A 23,651-nucleotide genomic window follows, 5' to 3' on the forward strand; every position below is an offset into this window, starting at 1 on the left:
CCTTTAGGATGGACTGGTTGGATCTCCTTGCAGTCTAAGGGACTCTCAAGAGTCTTCTCCAACACCACAGTTCAAAAGCATCAATTCTTTGGTGCTCAGCTTTCTTCACAGTCCAAGTCTCACATCCGTACATGACTACTGGAAAAACCATAGCATTGACTAGACGGACCTTTGTTGGCAAGGTAATATCTCTGCTTTTCAATATGCTATCTAGGTTGGTCATAACTTTCCTTCCAAGGAGTAAGCGTCTTTTAATTGCATGGCTGCAGTCACCATCTGCAGTGATTTTGGAGCCCCCAAAAATAAATTCTGACACTGTTTCTACTGTTTCCCCATCTATTTGCCATGAAGTGATGGGACCAGATGCCATGATCTTCGTTTTCTGAATGTTGAGCTTTAAGCCAACTTTTTCACTCTCCTCTTTCACCTTCATCAAGAGGCTTTTTAGTTCCTCTTCACTTTCTGCCATAAGGGTGGTTTCATCTGCATATCTGAGGTTATTGATTCCCGACAATCTTGATTCCAGCTTGTGCTTCTTCCAGCCCAGCGTTTCTCATGATGTACTCTGCATATAAATTAAATAAGCAGGGTGACAATATACAGCCTTGATGTACTCCTTTTCCTTTTTGGAACCAGTCTGTTGTTTCATGTCCAGTTCTAACTGTTGCTTCCTGACCTGCATATAGGTTTCTCAAGAGGCAGGTCAGGTGGTCTGGTATTCCCATCTCTTTCAGAATTTTCCACAGTTTATTGTGATCCACAGTCAAAGGCTTTGATGTAGTCAATAAAGCAGAAATAGATGTTTTTCTGGAACTCTAGCTTTTTCGATGATCCAGCAGATGTTGGCAAATTGCTCTGGTTCCACTACCTTTTCTAAAACCAGCTTGAACATCTGGAAGTTCACGGTTCATGTACTGCTGAAGCCTGGCTTGGAGAATTTTGAGCATTACTTTACTAGCGTGTGAGATGAGTGCAATTGTGCGGTAGTTTGAGCATTCTTTGGCATTACCTTTCTTTGGGATTGGAATGAAAACTGAACTTTTCCAGGTCAGTTCATGACGTTACTAAAAAAGAATTGCGAAGTCTGACGGAACTTTTCTAAATTATAGTAAAAAAATTTTGCTTTGATATGCTGGAGGAAAAACTAAATTGTCTTTCCATTAAAATTGTGGAAAATGATACAAAATTGTTATATAAAGAAGTGATCAAAGTCAAGCCTTTCAAAAGAAAAAATAGAGGTGTTTAAGAAAATTAGGGCTTCATCTCTGGATTTCATAATGTTTGTGTTGTTAGCTTTTTAAAATTACAAATTGTAATTGCAAGATTTCTCCCACAATTTTCTTTGTGATCCTTCGTTCTAAATAAATAAATCTCTTTCCTCTCTCATTTTTGGTTTGTTATTTTCTGTTGTTTATTCCTCGTGTAATTTGAATCTGCCTTGTAATGTAGGGAACATGGGTTCCATCCCTGATGGGAACTAAGATTCCACATGCCACAATTTATGGAGCCCAGGTGCCCCCTAAACTAGAATCCACACACCCAAATGATGATCCCACATGCCACAATTAAGATCCAAGGAAGACAATTTTTTTAGAAAAGAAAGAAATCCAACTTTGACCTGAGAGTAGCTGGGCCCCCATTGTAGACTATGAAATGTCTGATCACGGAGTGTTTGATTTTGCAAGGCTCCCTTGTTAATGGAAAACCAGTACTTCAAAAGGAAAGAAACTGGGGGCAGGCCAAAGCTCCTGGAATAATTTTACCTGAGAGAGTTACTGAGAGAATTTAGCAGTTGAAAAGCTAGCCTGTTTCTCTTGATCTTTTGCTTGGGATTTGAGGCAGGAAATTCTGATGCAGAAAAGCCATTAGTTATGTTTAATAGTCATCCTGGGCTCTTCAGCTCTGTTCATGTCAAGCCCCACTTCCCATGAATCTTGAGGTTGTTTGTAGTTGATGTATTATCTTGTTTGTTTCACTCTCCTGAAATGATCTCAGAAGCCTCTGCTCACTGCCATTTGGGGCAGTAGTATGTAGGCCTTGAGAGACAAGTAGCTGAGTCTTCATAAATCAGAAGCAGAAGTATCTTTAGGGAACATCTGGTACAGGAGTTCACTAGATAGGAAAAAAAAAACAAAACCAAGAAAGTAGGAGGCTGTTTCCAAATATATGTTAAATTGTAGCCTTCTTTGATAGAGACTATTGAAGACTGTTTTTCTTGCCTGCAAATAAATACCTACTTTTCTGAAAAGGGCGTGTCCCTCTTTCTACAATCTAAAATAGCAATTCTCAAATTGTTACAAATATAATTGTCGTGCACATATATATATTTCTTTGTCATGCTACATATCTTGATTGAGGTGATAGTCACCTGAGTGTATACATTTATCAGAAATCAGTGGCCTTGTGTTAAAACGTGGAATTTTCTTGTATATACTTTAAACCTCGGTTCAGTTCAGTCGCTCAGTCATGTCAGACTCTTTGCGACCCCATGAATTGTGGCACGCCAGGCCTCCCTGTCCATCACCAACTCCCGGAGTTCACTCAGACTCACGTCCGTCGAGTCAGTGATGCCATCCAACCATCTCATCGTCTGTCGTCCCCTTCTCCTCCTGCCCGCAATCCCTCCCAGCATCAGAGTCTTTTCCAATGAGTCAACTCTTCGCATGAGTAAATTTCATTTAAAAATTATAAGTAAAATTAACAACAAATGACTAATGAAAAATCTTTGGAACTCCCACAGTAGATAAAAGATTAATACCACTAAGAGATTAAAAACATAATTCTCATACCAATAAAGAGTGAGCTTATTTATTCATTAATGAAGGAAACAGCAGTATGACAGACATGGCCTGAAAAGAATTTGAGAATAGTTGATGAGCAAAGAAAGTGTCAGACACAACTGGGCACACGTGCACTAGAATGGGCAAAGAAATGCTGAAATATGATTGCTAGGGACTTACTTGGTGGTCCAGTGGTTAACAATCCACCTTCCAAAGCAGAGGACATGGGTTCAATCCCTGGTCAGGGAACTAAGATCCCACGTCTGCAACTAGAGAAACTTGTATGCCACAACGAAGATCCTGTGCAGCCAAAAAATAGAAAGAAGGAAATATGACTGCTAAATTAGATCCAAATCTGTGTCTTTCCCTCCAGAGTAACAAAACCATAACTCTGGTGTTACGTTCTTTACTGGATATACAAAAATCACTTTACTTTATCAGTTTCCTACAAGCTAACCTCTAACTTTACAGAGTTATAAAAAACATCACTGAGTCCTAGTCAATTGTTAGTCAAAGTTAAATTTCCCCAGAAAGTCAGATGTCCCTTATGTAGGTTTATTAGAAATTCTCTAGAATGGCATTAAGAAGTCACACAATCACTGTACATCATGCTTTTACATACTAAATAATTTTCCTCCACATTAGTTTTCATTATTCCACATTTGATGGAGACAAGTGATATTTTAATTTCCTGTTAGCTCCATTGAAAAAAAAATCACAGGTATGAGGACAAATGGCAACTGCCTTTAGGCCTCAAACAGAGGTAACAGAGAGTGGTGGGGACTGTGGCAAACTAGAATACCATGCCCCATCTAAAGGGGAAAGTTGCTGTGCAGCTCCAGCCAACCATTGCCATGTGGCAGAGTTGGTCGTGTATTGCTATACTGTTTTATTTTTAAAAGAATCTGGAAATAAAAAGTTTTATGGGAAAGATCTAAATTTTTTAATGCTGGAAACCAGTTCAAATTGCTCTAAAATACTGTGTAGGCCAACAGGATGAAGGAATGAATGAAGGGAAAGCCAAGCCAGCCTGAGCCAGTGTCAATATCTGACCTAGGACAATACTTTTGATGTGAAGACTGAAGCCCAAAGAAAGGAAACACTCGTCCCCAAATTATGAAGTGAGTCTTGGCAGAGTAGGTCTTAGAACACAAGCCCCTGGATTCCCAAGCAGAAGCTTTTCCCACATGGCAACATTAGAGGTACTTTCTTTGTCTCCCATTAAGTGCTCCATGTTCTATTTGCTAACTGACCAAACATACTGACTTGCATATGAATGCTTGCAGCACCCTTAGATCAAGTTCATGCCAGTGTGATATGCCCACAATCGCATAGGATTTGCACTGGCATCACCGAATCGATGGACATGAGTTTGAGCAGGCTCCGGAAGTTGGTGATGGACAGGGAAGTCTAGCGTGCTATAGTCGATGGGGTCACAAAGAGTCGGACACAACTGAGCAGCTGAACTGAACTGACCTGCATCCTAAGCTTCTTTATAAGAACAACTATCATACTTTGAGCAATAACTGTATCACACTCTGTACTGCTGCTACTGCTACTGCTGCCGCTTCAGTCGTGTCCGACTCTGTGCGACCCCATAGACAGCAGCCCACCAGGCTCCCCCGTCCCTGGGATTCTCCAGGCAAGAACACTGGAGTGGGTTGCCATTTCCTTCTCCAATGCGTGAAAGGAAAAGTGAAAGTGAAGTTGCTCGGTGGTGTCCGACTCTGTGTGACCCCATGGACTGCAGCCTACCAGGCTCCTCTATCCATGGGATTTTCCAGGCAAGAGTACTGGAGTGAGTTGCCATTGCCTTCTCCACTAGGTTCTTTTATCTTTGGCTTTGATCACTGGTTTGGTAAGATCATCGAAACAGGAAATGGCAACCCACTCCAGTAGTCTTGCCTGGAAAATTTCATGGGCCTCTAGAGCAGCCTGGTGGGCTACAGCACATGGGGTCCCAAAGAGTTGGACATGACTGAGTGAGCATGCACTAACATGATATAGGGACTACTCCTACTTTTATTTTGTGGCTAAGGAAATTGATGATACGAAAAGGAAAGTCACTTGCTCAGAGCCATAAAACTACATATTTATGGTCCAATGTTGATGGTCTTAACCACTGGGACATGCTATCTTTACTCATACATTCATTCATTCAACCAGTAAGTTAGTCAAATAGTTACAATATGCTGGCTCCAGTTGCTGAGCCAGGCATTATGAGGGAATACAATTTCATAGTCCCAAATTCCGCTCTAAAACTCATCTGGTTAGGCTAACTGGGTCCACATCCAACCCACATCCCATTCTTCCAATCCCAAATAACAAGTGGTTCTTGCAACACACAAAGGGTTGGGCTATGCACTTCAACAAAGCTGACTTAAAATTTAGAAGTAACAGCAACCTCTAGAGTTTAGGGATCCTGTTTAAATTAAAAGATTTCTGACAATGCAAACATCTTAGGAGACCAGATGGCTTGAAGACCAGACCCACTAGTAGGACATGAAGAGAATTGTGCTTTAGACAACAAGTAAACCTTGATTCTTCAAAGAGAGACTGGAGGGATGAAGATTATTTTGGAGGTTATTACATGGAAAAAGTTGAGGAATGAGTAATAAAGTTAATTCAGTGTACACTCAGCAGAAGTGAGGTATAAACACCCAGAAGTCACTTATATTCTCTGGACGCAGGTTTCCAGTGGGCTCTTTATTAAAGAGAACAGTGTGATGGAAAGACGATTTTCTATGTTCAAATCCCAGTTCTCCAACTTTCTAGTCTCATACCCCTGGTTGATTCATATGACATTTCAAGACTACAGTTTCCTATTCTGCTAAGTCAGTATAATAATATCTACCTGCTAAGGCTCTTGTGAAGGAGAACTAAATGGCATCATATATATTAAGCACTTGGTAAATAGTACCCATTCAATGTTTCTTTCTAGATACAAATGAACTTGGCATATGCCCTTCTCCTGCATGGGGCAGAGGAGAAGAATAATAATAATAATAAATATTTTTCTCCATATGTTACAATGATAAACTTTATAGTGGTGTTCTGAGAACACTGCAAAATCTGAAAGTGCTTTTCAACTGTCAGAAAAAGATTACATTTTCACTGCGCTGAATAACAAGGAACAACTTTTGCCAGGACAGTCTTCCTCTCAAGAGAGCTGGGCATCCGTGAACAAGTCCGTTATCTCTGGTTTCAGCCCCTCGTCTATGAAGTAGCGGTGATCCTCTTTGCTCACTTTACAGAAGTGCATGTGGGATTCAGGGTTGTGAAAATTCTTACAAAGCAGGGTACCTGGGAGAGGTTGCTAAGCTCACCGTTAGCGGTTTGCGGAACACTTCCTTGTTTCCGGCTCTGACTTCTCCCATCCGACGTGAGCCTCTCAGAGCGTAGTCTGATGCTGTGTCCAGGACCTAGCACAGAGAATTTGCTGGCTCAGTGATTGGCTCTCAGACTCAAATGTTGACCACTCTCGTGTAATGATGTTGAGTTACAGTGTTAGTAGCTCAGTCGTGTCCGACTCTTCGTGACCCTATGGACTGGACTCCCCGCCAGACTCCTCTGTCCATGGGGTTTTTCCAGGCAAGAATATTGGAGTGGGTTGCCACTTCCTTCTCCAGGGGATCTTCCCGATCCAGGGATCGAACCCGGGTCTCCTACATAGCAGGCGTATTCTTTAACGTCTGAGCCTTCAGGAAAGTCCTTGAATTACAGAATTCGTTTCTTTGTAAATTAGTGATCAACGCCAGGGTTACGGAGAGAACGAAAGGAATCTATCGCCTTTAAAAGCTATTACTACACGGTTCGTGTTGCTAGCCCCACATTTTAACGTATTCTCATTTCCTACTTAACACCGTGTATTTTTAGGAAGTTTTTTTTTTTTTTTTTTTACGTTCATTGATTTAAACATTTTCTTCCTCTCCTTTTCCCCCCGGCTTCTTCACTTTCCTTTGTGATTGGCTGCACATCATCTTAACGTGATTGGCTAGGGCATCTGCCCGTTATCTTTCCCTTGATCCGATGGGAGAAATAAGAAAAAAGTGTCTTAAACTCAGCTATTTTATTGGCTTCGGTAGGGAAGTAAGGCGAGGGGATTGGGCAGCTCAAATTTGCGATTGGTCCTTATACCCATCAGTCATACTGCCGGAAACCAAGTCTATTGCAGTTGGAAGGGTTTTCATTGGTCCAAAACGGCCCCGCTCCCCTCCCCGAGCCCGCCCTCCCACCCGGTTGCCGTGGTTGCAGGCCCGGCCCGCCAGCTCGTCCGCTGACAGCGAGCCATTAGGGCGGAGGGAAGCGGGTCCGTTGGGCCGTCAGGCACAAGGCTCCTCAGGCGGCCAGGCCCGCGCGGAGCCGTTGCCATGGCAGCCGCCGCCGGGGGCGCGGACGACGAGTCGCGCTCTGGCCGCTCAAGCTCCGACGGCGAGTGCGCGGTGGCGCCCGAGCCGCTGACGGGTCCCGAGGGCCTCTTCTCCTTCGCCGACTTTGGGTCTGCGCTGGGCGGCGGCGCGGGCCTCCCGGGCCGGGCGTCCGGCGGGGCCCAGTCCCCGCTGCGCTACCTGCACGTCCTGTGGCAGCAGGACGCGGAGCCCCGCGATGAGCTGCGCTGTAAGATCCCCGCGGGCAGGCTGCGGCGCGCCGCCAGGCCCCACCGCCGGCTCGGGCCCACTGGCAAGGAGGTGCACGGTGAGGAGCGCGGCGGGAGGCGGGGCTGGCCTCGGCTGATCTCCCCAGCCCGCTCAGGATGGAGTGCTCCGACGTCTGCGCTACGGACCTGGAGTGACCCCTGAGTCCCCTTCCAGTAGGAATAGTAGTCGTAAGACTGCTAAGGGCCATGAGTGTAAAAAAAAAAAAAAAAAAAAAAAAGTAGTCTTCCTGCTCAGAAACAGTCCCGGAGGCTTTTCACATTGGGTAGTTCCTGAGTAGAAACGGATTCCTAGCCCCAGGTGTAGATAATACATGGGGTAGTGGAGAATATTTTCGTATCAGAGCCAAGTCGTACCAGCTTCTTTAAATGCACAGACCTGGGTTGGACTTTTCTAGCTCGTGGTGGCCTTAGGCAAACTACAGACCCTTTCAGTTGTAGTTTTCTTATCTGTAAAATGGGAATGGTATGCTTTACAGGAATGTTGACAAGAGTTAGGTAAAGTAGGGAATGTATAGTCAATATTTGGCCTTCAACGTGTGCCAGTGTTGGGTGATAATGTGGTCATTTTATTTTCTTTTTAAGATTTATTTATTTTTGGCTCTGCTGGGCTGTCTTTGCTGAGCGCAGGCTTTCTCTAGTTATGGTGAGTGGGGGCTATTCCTTACTGCGGTGCGCAGGCTTCTCGTGGCGGTGGCTTCTCTTGTTGCAGAGCATGGGCTCTAGGTACACACTTCAGTATCTGCAGCTTCTGGGCTCTAGAATTCAGGTTCAATAGTTGTGGCGCATGAGCTTAGTTGCTCAGAGGCATGTGGGATCTTCCTGGACCAGGGATCAAACCTGTGTCCCCTGTATTGGCAGGCAGATTCTTAACCATTAGACCACCAGGGAAGCCCTGTGATGGTTTTTGATCCTCGTAACAACTCATCAGGATCCAGATACTGTTCCCACTTTACTGAAGATAAAACTGAGGCTTGGAGAAATAATTGTCTTGCTCTAAGTCACATTCCGTCTTTGGAAGGAATGATGCTAAAGCTGAAACTCCAGTACTTTGGCCACCTCATGCAAAGAGTTGACTCATTGGAAAAGACCCTGATGCTGGGAGGGATTGGGGACAGGAGGAGAAAGGGACGACAGAGGATGAGATGCTGGATGGCATCACTGACTCGATGGACATGAGTCTGAGTGAACTCCGGGAGTTGGTGATGGACAGGGAGGCCTGGCGTGCAGCGATTCATGGGGTCACAAAGAGTCCGACACAACTGAGCGACTGAACTGAACTGAACTGACTGAAGTCACATCAGTAGAAGTTGGTTGTGCTGGTGTTAGAACTCCTGCTCTGATACTTCTTCCATATTGTCTTTTACATTTTATGGATGCCATGGAAACCAACACCCTGAAAGGTTTAAGAATGGGGACTTTTAGGTTCCCTCTAGGACCTACTCATATCTTAGTGGTGTTATGAGGATTAATTGAGAATTTGAAAGTGCTGTATGAATGTAAGGAATCATTATATATCTGAAGTGTAATTTTTGTCCATTTCTCTGATGATAAAAGTATTGCTTTCTATTAGCCTTTAATATAGAGGTAGTGTCATTGTGGAGAAACAAGTTTCTCTGTGGGAATTATCAAATTTAAATATGCCATTTGGGAGTGGCCTGTTTTGAAGGAGAATATAAGATTATATGTGTAACCAGCTCACAAAGAGCTTTGTGTAAATCATCTCATTTGATTTTTGCAACAACTCAGGACTGTCAGGACAGAGCTCAACCTTGTTTGTACTTGATAGATCTGAAGCCCAGGGGCTTAACTAACTTGTTCAAGGTCACCAAGTGGCAGAGCCAAGATCTGGCTGCAAAGGCCTTGGAGGATTTGCTACAAAATGTGGCTTTTGCACGAGCTGTGTCACATTTCAGGTTTCTCCTGGTTATATCCTGGCACCTCTCCTTCCTTTTAGATGTTGTTTTTTTTCCATTTGGCAGTGCTGTGTGCGACACACACATGGGTCCTTAACCACTGGACTGCCAGGAAGTTCCCAGGATGCCATCACTTTCTGCTTCATCATGGCCATTGCTGGGTTTTTTTTGTTTGTTTTTTAACTGGCACTCTTATTCTCTTCACAGCTCTGAAAAGGCTGAGGGACTCAGCCAATGCCAACGATGTGGAAACAGGTGAGTGTGCAGAGTGAGTCCGGCTCCATGGTCTGGTCAGGGAAGGAAAAGTCCACGTAACCAGTACCTGGGAAGACAGTACTTGAATTCTGCCAGCTCAGCCCGGGACCACTGTATCTATTATATAACTGCTGTCATCTTACAGATGACACGTCTGGTTCAGATGCTTACTCTTCCCACCCTTGCCTGCCACCCTGTCCTTCCTGATGTCAGAGTGTTTATTACCCTGTGAGCCCCCTCATGGTGGGAGCTTTTGTATCCCTGGCACCCAGCCTCAGAGTGGGAGTTTTTGGGACCTTCTGGCTAAAAGGAATGAACATCAATCAACTTGAACCGCCAGGAGAGCCACCATCTGCATAGAGCCCTTCCGCTGCTCCCTGAGGCTTGGTGGTAGTGGGGTTCTCAAACTTAAGTTGACAGAACATCTGAAAGGCAGGGGTGGGCTCCTAGCAGGACACGGCTCCGTTTTTTGTTGTTGTTGTTGTTGTTGCTCTTCATCCTTTACTAGCTGATAGGGCAGTAGCAGCATCAAAGGTACAAGACAAGTTATAGGGAAAAAAAAGATTTAATTTTATCCACTGACTTAATTCATTCTGTGAATCAGGGAAAAGTGGTTTTCTGTAACTGCTGTAACAAATTACCACAGATACAGTTGTGTAAAACAGCACCAGTTTGTTGTCATACAACTATGAAGGTCGGAAGTCCAGCTTAGGTCTCATCAGGCTGAAATCAGAGTGTCAGTGGGGCTGTATTTCTTGCCGGAGGCTCCAGAAGAATCTGTTTTCCTGCCTTTCCCAGCTCCTGAGGCTGCCCACGTTCCTTGGCTTGTAGTCCTCTCCCTTCATCTTCAGAGTCAGCGATAGTAGACTGAGTCCGCACACTGGTTCTACCAATGGGAAAAGGTTCTCTGATGTTAAAGACTCATGTGTTAGATTGGGCCTGCAAAATCCAGGATAATCTAGCTGCTGCTGCTACTAAGTCACGTCAGTCGTGTCCGACTCTGTGCGACCCCATAGATGGCAGCCCACCAGGCTCCCCCGTCCCTGGGATTCTCCAGGCAAGAACACTGGAGTGGGTTGCCATTTCCTTCTCCAATGCATGAAAGTGAAAGTGAAAGTGAAGTCACTCAGTCGTGTCCGACTCTTCTTGACCCCATGGACTGCAGCCCACCAGGCTCCTCCCTCCATGGGATTTTCCAGGCAAGAGTACTGGAGTGGGGCGCCACTGCCTTCTCCAATAATCTAGCTAGAGGTCGCTAACCTTAATCCTGTCTGTGAGGTCCCTTTTGCCATGTAAGGTAGCCTATCCATAAATTCTGGCTATTTAGCCATAGGCATCTTTGGGTGTTGTGATTCTGTGTATCTCACATGGCCATCATTCTGAGAGTGCGATGCTGTGGTCAACAGATAAAATATAAGTGTGGATAAAGGGCCATGGATAGGAGAGCAGGCACGGAGAGGAGGTTGTTCCCCTCAGGGAGCTGGGCCTTGAGTGGGTCCCTTATCCCTGGCAGAGCATAGTGAGCAGGCCTAGAAACTGGAGGGCTTTTCAGCGCTCTCCAATTTCATCTCTTCCATGAACTTTAATATTGTGGAATATTTGGGTGGTAAACTATATGGCTTTTCAAGGAAAAATGATATATTCTCTTTTTAATAACTATAGTGTATGGCCAGACAATATTTTAATTATACTTCCCTTCCATAGAAAGTCTAGTTTACCTTTTTTTAATAGGTTTACTTTCTCTCTCTTTTAAATTGAAGTATAGTTGATGTACATTATTATATAAGTTACAAGTGTACAAAAATATACTTAAATACAAAAATAGTCATTCACAATTTTTACAGGTTATACTTCATTTATAGTTGTTACAAAATATTGGCTATATTCCCCTGTTGTATAATATAATATAATTCCCCTGTAGCTTGTTTTATACCTAATAGTTTGCCCCTAATAGTTACTTCCCCACCGCTATATTGCCTCCCCTCTTCCCAGTGGTAACCACTGGTTTGTTCTCTATGCCTGTGAGTTTATGTCTAGCTTATCTTTTCTTTTTCACAACAGTAAAAGATGTTTATCAGCTTTCACAATCATTAGCCAGTGTCTAGCTTATCTTGAATCAGGTGTCCACATGGTAGTTTCATTATTTTGGTGGAAATGCTGTAATTTTCCATTCAGAGTCTGTGACACACCCATCTTCAAATCTAAGTAGCTCATGGCTGTTAGATTTACCAGGCTCTTGCAGGACTCTGATAGCGAAACTGGCTGTACTTTAGCTTTTTCACTCCTTTTTACTGTATGGTTAGCATTCTGTTTTCTTGCTTCATGTTTGTTGGGTCTTTTGGTATAGGTTAGCAATTATAGTGGATGTAAAATTTCTACCCTCCTATGGTTAAATTATAAGTACCTTTCTGTGAATTTATAATCATTTGAAAGATTTTTTTTTTTTGGCTGCGCCAGGTCTTAGTCGCAGCATGGGGGCTCTTTAGCCGCAGGATCTTTTAGCTGTGGCATGTTAACTCTTGGTTGCAGCATGTGAAATCTAGTTCCCTGACCAGGGAGCGAACCTGGGCACCCTATCTTGGGAGCTCAGAGTCTTAGCCACTGAACTGCCAGAAAAGTCCCATTGAAAAGATTTTAAATGTGAAAATGATATATGCATTTAAAATCTTTTAAAAATTAGAAAAATATACAAGAAAAACATTTTAAATGTCAGCAAAGGAGCTAATCTTTGTTAATATTTTGGTGAATATCCTTCCTGTCCTTTTTCCTGTGCAGAGGAATTTTCTTGATGAGCTTGTAGACTGTGCTGTATACACAATTTTACAGCCTGCTTAATGCTTTATGTATCATAAACATTTTCCATAGTCTTCATAACCATTTTTTTTTTTCAAAACAGAAGTGTCATTTTTCCTATTCATAGAATAAATACATAGCTGTACAATTTTTGTAAAGCTTGTGAAAAGCAGAAATTACCTTGTAATTCCATTCCCCAGCTAAAACCACAGTTTGTAATGGATGCACACGATGCCTTCAAAGGGACAAAGCAAGAGTTATTCAGTTAGTCATATATTTGCACGCTGGTTTTTCACTATTAAGATAATTTCCTAGGAATGGGGTTTCTACATCAAAGGATATGTGTATCTTGATGGCTTCTGATAGGTGTTGCTAAAGTGCTTTCTGAAAAGACTGTTAGCTGTACAGATCACAAAAATAGAACCATTTACTTTGTCTCGGGGATGCTGGCTCTCTTTTGGTGACTGCACTGATGAGCGCCGAGGTGACCTGAAGCTCTTCCTTCTTTTCCACGCTTATAAACCTTTCCCATTCATTCATTCCCAAACCACTCATTCATTTATGCAGTCAGTCGGCAACATTTGTGAAACAGGTCAAGTCATCTCTCCGTCCAGGATATTAAGAAACAAAATAAAAACCTACAGTATAGCTGGAGAAGAAGAGTATAAAGTGACACCATTTCTAAAAACAAACAAAAAACCCAAAGAAAGGGAAGTCATGTGTTTAGTCAGAGAGGTAAAAGTTCTTGAGCAGGAGAAACCTGGGTTCCTATCCCAGCCCTCGTGTTGGCTTGGGTTGGAGTCTGTCTCCTCGTGTGTAGCATAGACATGGTACCATGTTGAGCGGTTGAGGGTCTTGGCAGTCAGGCAGCTGATGCCTGGCTGGTGTTTGGTGTATAGGCAGTTACTCTGAAAGAGCTCAGCATGTTAATGTGAGAGCAGCAGGATGACCAGGGCACTACAGAGATGTGGGGGTCAGAGGGGCTCATTCACCTTAAGGAGACGGGAGAGATTCATGGAGCAGGAGATTATCTGGGCTTCTCCTGGAAGGACTCGGGTCCTTGAGAGGTTCGCTGGGGGATTGCTAGGGCATTCCACTGCTTGCTCTAAAATGATGTTTGGCAGCAATTTCTACATTTCAGTTTGGACATGGGCATGCAATACATAATGCCTCCCATTTTATAGTGGCTCCAGACTTTTCAGAAAAGGACTTTCATATCCATTATTCTCATCATGGCAGCTCTAGAGGTTGACTGGCAGAAATTACTCCCATTTGCTGAGGAATGGGGGCCCAAATCTCGGCCTTCCTGCTTCCAGCCCAGCTTTGCCCACTGCCGCATGCTGTTGGCAATGAACTCCTTTCCTTTTTGCTCAGCTCAGTCTGGGACTTGGTCTGCACGGCAGAGCCCAGGCTCCATCCACTCTAAAGGGCTGCCTCTTGGGAGCTAAGTGAGCGTCAGCCCACAGATGTGTCCCAGTTGGATGGATGTGTAGCCAGACTCAGAGGGGCAGGACGAAAATCAATACTGGGGATTTCCATGACTCCAGAATTCCTGACCCTGAGGGCCGAGATCCTTCTGTGATGCTCTGTCCCAAGACACATACTTGAGCACCCAGCACCCATGGTGCTCAGTTGTGCCCTCAGGAGAACAAGTGCCTTGTCACGGCAGTCCTCGAGGGGCCGCATCCTGGAGGGACTAGCTGTCCCACACATTATGGATGCCTTGCTGGAAGGGGCCCTAAGGACCCTGGCCCCCCCCCGGGGCTGCAGCTTGGCTGATGCCGCCACTCTCCCTGCTTGTTCCCTCTGTCTTGGCGGTGCCAGTGCAGCAGCTCCTGGAGGAAGGCGCGGACCCCTGTGCAGCTGACGACAAGGGCCGCACCGCCCTGCACTTTGCCTCCTGCAATGGCAACGACCAGATCGGTGAGTCCCGGGGAGGTGGGGGAGGGGGGCTGGGTGAGTGTTCCGCCTCCAGAGACACTGGGAGCAGCACACGGCGGGTGGGGGCTGCTGGAGGCGAGGAAGGCTGGACCCTCCCACGCCTCTGGCCTGTGGAACTGGCACTGCCAGGCTAAGGTGGGGCTCACCTGGGGAAAGAACGAGATCGACCCCAAGGTCAGACCGGACTTTCCAAACATTCAGGCAACATTTACTCAGTGCTAAGGGCAGCAGTGGGACAGCCCGCCCCAAACCCATTTTTTTTTTTTCCCGGAAGTCTTTTTAGGATGTGGTATAACTTGCAAACAGTGAAGTCTCTATGTACATACACTGCTGTGTCCACCTCCTTGATCAAAATATAGAATCTTTTCAGTGCCCGGCATCCTGTCTCATGCCCCTTAAGAACCTTCACTAGCAGCCACAGCTGTTGGGAGAACTTTCTTTAACCCTAAAATCTCAGTCCCGTATACCTGCACAGGCTCAGGGACCCTCCCAGAAGCCTTAGTTCATGGTGCTCAGCGTCCTGCACGCAGGCCTCACGAGTGAGCAAGGGAGTGAAACCGCACAGGGCAGTTTACTGGCTTTCAGTGTTCCATGTAGGGATGGAGGCTAGGATGCTGCCAGTAGACACCCCCAGCAGCTCCTCTGGGGCTTTCCTTTTTCCAGTACAGCTGCTTCTGGACCATGGAGCCGACCCCAACCAGCGAGATGGGCTGGGGAACACGCCACTGCACCTGGGTGAGTGCCTGGAAGCTGCCAAGACAGGCTCCTTTGATGGAGAGCCCAGGGTCCTGCAGGTCCCTAGCAGGCTCTCCTGTCCCCTGGGGAGAGCCTGAGTCCCCAGGGCCGCACTCTTGGGCTGTGTCCATGGCTGACCCCGTCCACTATTGGTTGGCTGTGCCCCAGGCAGAGCTGATTTCACAACCTGAACTGGCTCAGCAGCAGCTCTGCCAGGGGAGGTTCCCTCCCTGTGGCCAACTCTCATCATGGCTTGTGGCAAGGCGGGTCCCGCCTCCCAGCCTCAGTTTCCCCAGCTGTGTAGGGAGGAAGTTGGGTTTGATCGCTGAATCCCCCCAGTTGCTGCCTCAGTGGTGCCTCTCTGAGGTCCTGAGCTCTCAGTCCCTGTTCTCCTTCCTCAGCGGCCTGCACCAACCACGCCCCCGTCATCACCACGCTGCTGCGAGGAGGTGAGTGCTCCCCTCCTCGTCCTCTTTCCTCCTCCCCCCCCGTTCAGCGTGCTCACCACTGCCTGTTCCCCCAGGGGCCCGAGTAGATGCTCTGGACCGAGCGGGCCGCACACCCCTGCACCTGGCTAAGTCCAAGCTCAACATCCTGCAGGAAGGCCACTCCCAGTGCCTGGAGGCTGTGCGGCTGGAGGTGAAGCAGGTGAGTGCTGAGCCTGCAGCACTGAGTGGGTGACTTCAGGGTTCACGTGGACCCCAGCCGACACCTCGTCCAGCGTGCCCCTGGGCAGCAGCCTCAGGCTGCTCTGTGCCCGTGGGCACACCCTCAGCCTGCCCTCTGGTTTCAGATCATCCAGATGCTGAGGGAGTACCTGGAGCGCCTAGGGCGGCATGAGCAGCGGGAGCGGCTAGATGACCTCTGCACCCGCCTCCAGAAGACGAGCACCCGCGAGCAGGTGAGCGCAGCTGCGGTCCAGACCCGGGCCTGGCAGGAGCCTCAGAGCGAGCCGGTCCCCGCTCTGAGGCTGGAGAGAGAGGCATGGCTGCTGGTTGCCGTCCTCTGTGGGCCTCAGAGCCTCTCTCCACGTCCTTGGAAGCGGCCTGGGTCCTTCTCTCTGGGTCAGCGAGGATTCACCCTTGGACAGCTGCTCCATAGTCCAGGGTGAAGCCCTCACAGGCCCTGGGAGGAGAGACCGTGCCTGCCTCTGCGCCTGTGGTGCTGTGGGGGGAGACCCGGGGCACCCCATCACAGAGCCTTGGTTTCCTCCGCAGGTGGACGAAGTGACCGACCTGCTGGCCAGCTTCACCTCCCTCAGCTTGCAGATGCAGAACATAGAGAAGAGGTAGCGAGAGCGCCTCCCCGCCGTCCCGCCCGCTGCCCGCCCCGCCCTGCCCGCTGCCCTCTTGCAACAAAGAAAAGGCCTGGCGCCTGGGACCCCATCTGCCGAGGCCTCATCCCAGCTGCTGGGAGGCAGAGGCGTTCTCTCACTGACCTCAGCGCTGCTCCCAGCCGCAGTCTCTGTCATGTCCGTGGGCCGAGACCACAGCCCCCAGCTTCTTCCTTTGGCTCCCGCAGCAGCACAGCCACGCCTCAGCCCTGGCTGACTTGACACGCATTCTCCTCACAGCCTTGCTCATCTCACAGCCTCCCTGGTGCCCTCGGCAGGCCCCAGACCCTCCTCTGAGTCCTCTCCCGGCCGTGGGCTTGTTGCAGCCAGCCGGGTGGTCTTAGGGCAGGCACCCTCTGGCCTAGGGGGCTTCTTGGCTGGCCCTGCACCTCTCACCAGCACTTAGATCAGGCTTGTCACCGGACTTGCAAGGAGACATGGCAGCTAGTTTCTTTGGTTTGGAAGGGGTCAGGGGGTTGGTGAAGCCTAGACCTTAGAAATACAAGGTTAGGGAGGACCTAGCTGAACCCAAAGCAGAAAATCCCCAGCCCTTTTTTGCCCAATCACAGAAACACCAGGAAGGTGTAGCCTTTCTGCAGCCTAGTTGTAGCAGGCGAGGAGAGGCCCTCAAGATGGCCACATTCTAATCCCAGGAACCAGTGAACACCACCTTATATGATGAAAGGGACTTTGCAGATGTCATTAAGCTAAGGTCTTTAGACAGGGCGATTATCCTGGATTATCCAGGCAAGCCTGATGTAATCACATGGATCCTTATTAGCAGGAAGCAGGAGCTCAGAGAGGAAGTAGGGGACAAGGTGACCAATCAAGAAACGAGTAACGCGAGGCAGAGGTCACAAGGCAAGGAATGAGGCGGCCTCCAGTAGCTGGGAAAGGCAAGGAGGGCTTCCCTGGTGGGCCAGTGGTTAAGAATCCACCTGCCAATGCAAGGGACACAGGTTTGATCCCTGGTCTGGGAAAATCCCACATGCCTCCAGGCAACTAAGCCTGTGTGCCGCAACTACTGAAGCCCGAGCACAGCAATGAAGACCCAGTGCAGCCAAAAAATAAATTAAAAAAAAAATAATAAGGCAAGGGAATGGATTCTTCCTTCATAACTTCCAGAAGGAACCAACCTGCTGACACCTTGATTTTAGCTCAGAGATACAGGTTTCAGATTCTGACCGCCAGAACTGTAAGAGAATAAATTTGTGTTGTTTTAAGCTACTAGATTTGTGGTAATTTGTTGCAGTAGTGAAGGGAAACTAATACTCGAGCGAAGGCTCAAAAACACACAACCGGGCAACTTCTACCCTGGCAGAAGCCGACATTCCCCTTGGGGCTCAGAGATGCAAAAGGCAGCGCCCCCTCCTGGCAGGGATCTGCCACAGCGGGGAAGCCTGAAGGGAAGGCTTGCGAGACGCAGCTGTCTCCCAGAAAACATTTGCGGAGTTAAGATAGACTTTTCCCAAATTGTCGGTCCCGGTTCTGCTCTTGCTCTGCCCTGCTTTCCCTCTTGCCAGACTCGAGTCCTGGCTGCTTTTCAGGAGGAGGGGAGTTTGTCTCCCAAATCCCAGCTTGATCAGATCTGAATTGAACTCATGGGACCTAGCAGTTCCCCAGACCCTAAAGAAGAAAGGACCTCTGGGGAGGCAGGGGATGAGATTCAAGCCGGGGGCTGCCTCCTGGGCCCTGGGAGAAGGGAAGCTGCAAGCCCCATCGGGTTGCCAGGGTTGGGGAGAGACTGGGGAGAGAGGAGGGCAGAGGACGCAGTAGCGATCCTGCATGCCACAGCCGAAGGAATAAGTAAACATTTTAAAAAAGAGGAGCAAACACGCACGTGGGCCCTGAGCGGGCTGGGCAGGGCAAGATGGAGAACCTGACAGGTTGCCCACACAGGAGTCAGCTCTCTCACTGGCTGCTCCAGGAATAAACGAGTTTGTGGGGGAAGCAGTGGGGAGGGTGGTGGTGGCAGGAAGAAAAAATCCACGTCTGTTGATTTCACGTTCTGGGTAGGGTCCTTTTCTCTACATCTCCCATTTCATTTACGTTGGAAATACCTCTCGGGCACTTGCTTTACACTCACCAGGGTTCCAGGTGGGAACACAGCAGGGGAAGAAAACACAAAATCCCTACCACGCAGATGGTGGTGATGCTGGGAGAAGGGTATTCACGGGTTCTCACAGCCATCCTGTGAGATAGCTGGCCTTCCTGCTGCTTCGGATGGGTAAGAAAAGGCAGGTTTGCCAGAGTGACCCAACGGGGCAGCTGGGGTGGAACCTGGACTCACCCCCAAAGCTCATGCTTCCACCGTGCCTGAAGTCCGAGTCTTCTCAGAAGCAGTTTCCTAAAACTGAGGGCCACAACATTTGTTGAGCTCCTGCTACATGCCAGCAGGCCCGTTATACATGCCCTTTGATTTTAGTGTTTGCAGTCAAAGATTAGCCAGCACCCTTGCTCACTATTTTATAGATGCACAAGATTGAGGCTCAGAGAGAGAGTAACTTGCTTGAGGTCAGATAGCAGCACGTGACCCAGCCCAGCCCAGGAATCTCTGCCAAGATTCCTAAAGTGCTGATCTCCCCAGTGGTCGTAAGACACAGTAGACACCTTACTGAGTAAATCTCTCTCCCCACGTGGGGAGGGGCGGGCCCTTTCCTCACTGAGCACGTGGTGTAGTGTGCCTGGTGTGCGAGGCCTGCACCTGGTCACCAAGGGAAGAGAGGACAGGGCAGTCATGGGACTGAGCTGGGTCTGGAGTGGTCTTTGCCCGTCTTTGGTGGTTGCCCACACTATTATAGGCCTTCTGAGGTGGTCAGAGAGCTGGGAACAGCATGAGCCAGGCCTGGTAGACAGACGGACACTAGCTGGCTGTGGGACCAGGAGATGGCATGGGAAACGTGGGGCCCAGAAGCGTGAGGGGCTGGCCAGAGAGGGAGGTAAGACCAGGCTGCAGAGATCCTGAGGTCAGAAGATTTGCCCTGGTGACAGAAAGCAGGTGAGGCAGGCTCACCTCCACCCTCAAGGTCATATGCGTCCTTACCCAGAGCAATCACCATGAGCTCTGGGGAAAAGACCCCCTCCCACCGGATCCCAGCTGCTTCAGAGGCTGAGCCCAAGCCAGGGTCAGGAGAGGTCAGGATTATCCAGGTATGTATCAGTCCTGTAGGACGCTGGACTGATACATACCTAGATAATCCAACAAAGTCCCCAGCTCCCTCCAGCTATAGGGAATGAGAGCCCAAAGCCCCTGATGCTGACTCTCCAGCGAACACTGAGGCCTCGGTACATGCAGGGAGATATGATCAGTTCACGTCACAGTTGAGGAAACAAAGTCAGGGAAGCAAAGGAGTCTTGCCCAAAGCCCCAGACCAGGACCCAGAGTGGTCCCTTGTCTCTATGAATGGCCCATGCCAGCCTAGTGATGTTCTCCCACTTTGGAAGCTGGGGAGGATGGCACGTTTATTAAATGCCCTTGGCCATCAGCATGCCCAGAGGGGGCAGAGGCAGATGAATTGAGCCTCCTCCACAATCGAGTTGGATTGTGAGGGTTCTTGGGGTTGTTTTTTTTTGGCCACACCATGCAGCTTGTGGGATCTTAGTTCCCCAACCGGGGATTGAACCTCGGCCCCCGCAGTGGAAACTCGGAATCCTAACCTCTGGACCACCAGGGAAGTCTCAGATTGTGAGGATTTTTAGGGTTCTGATGGAGGCAAGGATGTGCCCAGGAGAGCCCTGGAAACCTCTCACATAGGTGGCAGCAGCCAGGAAGCAGCCCCGGGGCGGTGTGCCTACATTGCAGCCTAGCTCAGGCAGCTCAGTTCCACAGTCCTAAGAGGTCAGCTGCAAAGTGCAGGAGCCAGGATTCAAACCTGGTGATGTGGCTCACAGTTCGTGCCTTGACCCCTGCACTGTGGCCACCTCTCTGAGTTGACCTGGCAGGCCCACCAGATGCCCAGTCCAGCATCCTCCCCAGAACCACAGCCATCTAGAGCACCCCCAGGAACTCCCAGCTGGCACCCCTTTGCCCCTCAACCCCTCTTCACAACCCTTCCCCCTGCTTCAGTCTCACCCCTACGCAGAGCCCAAGCTGCTAAAGCAAGGTGGCACCAAGCAGATGCCTCAATAAATCAGTCTTATCCTCTTAAGCCAGAAACAATTCTACCCCCACAGCCAGTCCTTCTGGCCTCATGCCATCTTGGATCCAGCCGGCAACTTGCAAATGAGCCCTGTATCCAGGCTGAGGACTAATGTTCATTCATAGGGAAACTCGGGGTGGTTAATTGGTATTTATGTCCCAGGTACACACCTTGAAGTTGATAGATGGTGCTGTTCCTGTCAGCCGGAGGCAGGGAGAGAGACTGGTTAACATGGTTGTGCCAAGGTCCTCACCTCACCCACCCTTCCCGGGGCTGAGTTTCACCTTGGCTACATTTGCTACATGGGGTGGGCTGGCGATGGGGGTCACCATTGCACATTCGAATTCCTCCCTCCCCTTAAAAAAAAAAAAAAAAAAACTCCTATCTGCCTCTTCTCTTCCCTAAAGACCATGAAACTGAAATCAGACCAACTTGAATTAGACCCCAGCACTGTCTGGGACTACCTCTGTGATCTTGGGCCAGTGACTTAATCTCTCTGAGCCTCAGTTTCTCCAAATCCAAACTCTAAAGCAGATGAGACACACCTTCCAGGGCCAAGTACAAGGTCTGAAATACAGCAGGTGCCCAGTTCACCACTGCCCCACAGACACCCTCACCATGTCCCCCAGGCCCCTTGTCTCAGTGGGTTTCCACTGAGCTTAACATTCCCCCACTGCCACTCCCTGTAGCCTAAGCCAGAAGACTGGGTGTTATCTGGGACATCGCTTTCCCCCACCCTGTAACATTTAATCACTATTTAGCCCCAACAATTGTACCTCATATGTGGTTGTCCCATCTGTTCATGTCTCTCTACCCACTGCCATGTCTTGGACACCTTCATCTCTCTGGGTTCTCACACCAGCCTCTTAACTAGTCTGCCTACCCTCAGCCTCATTCTGCTCTCCCTCCCCAGATATAGTCTGCCTTTCAGCCAGAAAGAGTTCCCTTGAGAGTATATCTGACCCGGTCACTCTTTTGTTCAAAATCTTTCCATGGCTCCCCCTGCCCTCGGGACAAAGTACAGTCTTGGTTACAGACAGGATTTAGAGAATCCTTTGCAGCTGCCTCCCTCAACCTCTCCCACTTCACCTCCTGCTGGGGCTCCCTTGTACCCTGTCCCAGGCCCTGGGCTCGTCGTGCTGTGCCTGAGTCCAGGCGGAGGACTCCAGGTGGCCTGTGCACATGTTCTCCTGTCTCTCCCTTCCACATCTGCCCTGACTTGCACTTCAGGGCTTGGCTTGGGCATCAGCTCCTCCCGGAAATCTTCTCTGCCTCTCCCAGCTGGGTAAGACCCTCCTCTGGGCTCCCACAGTCCCCCATGCTTCTATCTTGCTTTCCTGCAGAACTCTGTACTGAGTAGGTGTTCAGACTTGAAGGCTGCAGGATCATCCCTAACAGGTTGGTACAAACAGGAGGGTGAGAGGGTTACATAATTCAAATCTCCTTCCAAATAAGAGGAGCTCCATCCTGACCCCCAGGCTGGCCCGAGACCTCGTAGGAGGCTCAGGTCAGGTGGATTCTCCTGGGCCCTAGGGGCAGTGGCTGGGGCTCATTCAGCCTCTGGACAGCCCGATTGCCTGCCTGTGGTCCTCCAGGACTCAACTCTCTCCACCAAAGTATTACAATCATCTGCTCTTCCACACATTTCATTAGCCTCCTGAAGCAGACCCAGAAGCCTCAGGGGCTGAGCCTAAGCCCAGCATCAGGCCATCGATCTTCCTGCCAAATCCATGGCAAAAATAATCTCCCAGCCCCAGGCCAGGCCCTTGGTGGTAGCTTTCCTGGCCCAGGGCTCACAGAGCAGCCTCTGGGTTAGATGCTTGCTGCCAGTCTGGCACCTCCAATCCAACCTCTACACAGCAACAGTGGGCCCCTCCCTTCCTGAAAACCTTCAGGAAGGTTTTGTCTGCCTGAAAGGATGGAGTTCCTGCCCTCCCCCCCCAGCTGACCTAGGAGGCACACGTGACCTCACTGTACCCACACTCCCAGCCTCCCCAGACCCTACCCCACCCTATCCAACCCTGCTTCAGCTACACAAACCCACATACTGCTCCTACCTGTACCTGTCCTGGCCTTTGCTCTGCCTGGCAGGCCCGTCCCACCTTTTCCCAGGGAAAATGCCTATTAAATGTCATCTCCTCTGGGTATCCTGCTTGGACTGGCCAAGGAAGGCAGGCATTTCTTCCTCTGGGCCCTGTGTACTTTTCTGTTATGGCCCCATGATGCAGTGCTATCCTTTCTTCTTTTGGTTTTTGGCTCTCCAGCTAGACTAAGCACTCCCGCAAGGCAGGGGTCAGGCCAAATTCACGTCATTTCCGACTTCCTCTCGAGGGCTAGATTAAGGCAGGCATTCAAATGTTTGAGGGATAAAGGAAGAAAGGGTCACACCTTGCCTTCTCTGGCACCTCTGTCCTCATGTATCATGTCAGCTGCCTACTCTGGGCCAGGCTGTATGGCCCTCCATTAGTCGGGGTGTCTGGGCTTCTTTATCTAGCTCCAATGGGTCAGGGAGACCCATTCAGAAGCAGCAGTCAGAAGCAGGAGGCCTCGGGGTCCAGCCAGGGTCTGGGCTGTACGAGTGTCCCTCTGCCAGGCCCCTATGCAGGGCTTTCACTGACGGACCCCTCCCCCAGGCCTGGAGTTTCATTCAAGTTCAGGCTCTGGCTCTGTCACTCCCTGGCTGGGCGCTTGTCCATTTTGTTTGCAGTCTGTCACCTGTCTGTGCCCACAGAGGTGACTGTGGAGGAGCACCAGCCCACCTGGGTGGCTGGACCAACCATGGCATAGGCCACCCTGCAAGATTTTATTCTGCACTTTGACTTTGCGGGCTCTCACCATTGTCGTGTGTAGCAACCCTGTCAGATGCTCTTAGATGTTTTTCCAATACTTCCCAGGCTGCCCCGAAAGCCATTCCTCTCACCCAGTTAGGATCCTGGCTCTTCCTCAATTTTGCCACTTAGCAATGATCAAGTACCTCATCTTGAGCCTCAGTGTTCACTTCCACAAATGGAGGTCATATCCCTTGCCTGTTGGTGCGAGGCACGGATGAGGCAGGGGAGGTGTGAGTGATGGCCGTGGGAGACAGAGGCCACTCTGGGGGCTGCA

At 49.0% G+C, this 23,651-nt stretch overlaps 1 protein-coding gene and 1 long non-coding RNA gene across 3 annotated transcripts; one reads left to right on the plus strand and one right to left on the minus strand.

Moving 5' to 3' along the window:
• The first annotated feature begins 7,049 nt into the window (after window positions 1-7,049).
• On the plus strand, window positions 7,050-17,637 carry ANKRD54 (ankyrin repeat domain 54). Of its 2 annotated transcripts, none has more exons than XM_055567114.1 (8): window positions 7,050-7,475; window positions 9,558-9,605; window positions 14,223-14,321; window positions 15,003-15,074; window positions 15,476-15,523; window positions 15,598-15,722; window positions 15,868-15,975; window positions 16,292-17,637. In XM_055567114.1, exons 1-8 carry the CDS (start codon window positions 7,151-7,153, stop codon window positions 16,364-16,366), a joined length of 900 nt encoding a protein of 299 aa, XP_055423089.1. In that variant the 5' UTR covers window positions 7,050-7,150; the 3' UTR covers window positions 16,367-17,637. The 2 variants fall into 2 exon arrangements, with proteins under 2 accessions (XP_055423089.1, XP_055423098.1); XM_055567123.1 differs by having other exon boundaries at window positions 7,338-7,475; window positions 14,228-14,321.
• Window positions 10,360-22,846, minus strand: LOC129643053 (uncharacterized). Its single transcript, XR_008710039.1, has 4 exons — window positions 22,604-22,846; window positions 20,717-20,742; window positions 12,579-12,633; window positions 10,360-10,491 (listed from the first exon to the last, which is right to left on the minus strand). It is a non-coding gene; the product is annotated as an uncharacterized LOC129643053 (long non-coding RNA).
• Between the last annotated feature and the right edge of the window lie 805 nt (window positions 22,847-23,651).

Source organism: Bubalus kerabau, chromosome 1 (genome assembly GCF_029407905.1).
Source record: "Bubalus kerabau isolate K-KA32 ecotype Philippines breed swamp buffalo chromosome 1, PCC_UOA_SB_1v2, whole genome shotgun sequence".
Classification (NCBI taxonomy): domain Eukaryota; kingdom Metazoa; phylum Chordata; class Mammalia; order Artiodactyla; family Bovidae; genus Bubalus; species Bubalus kerabau.

Bases quoted from the DNA above. Each gene is read 5' to 3' on its own strand.
- ANKRD54 (XM_055567114.1), top strand. From the start codon at position 7,151: ATGGCAGCCGCCGCCGGGGGCGCGGACGACGAGTCGCGCTCTGGCCGC. The intron at 9,606-14,222 runs GTGAGTGTGCAG...TGGCGGTGCCAG, and splicing joins TGCCAACGATGTGGAAACAG to TGCAGCAGCTCCTGGAGGAA. The intron at 15,524-15,597 runs GTGAGTGCTCCC...CTGTTCCCCCAG, and splicing joins CACCACGCTGCTGCGAGGAG to GGGCCCGAGTAGATGCTCTG.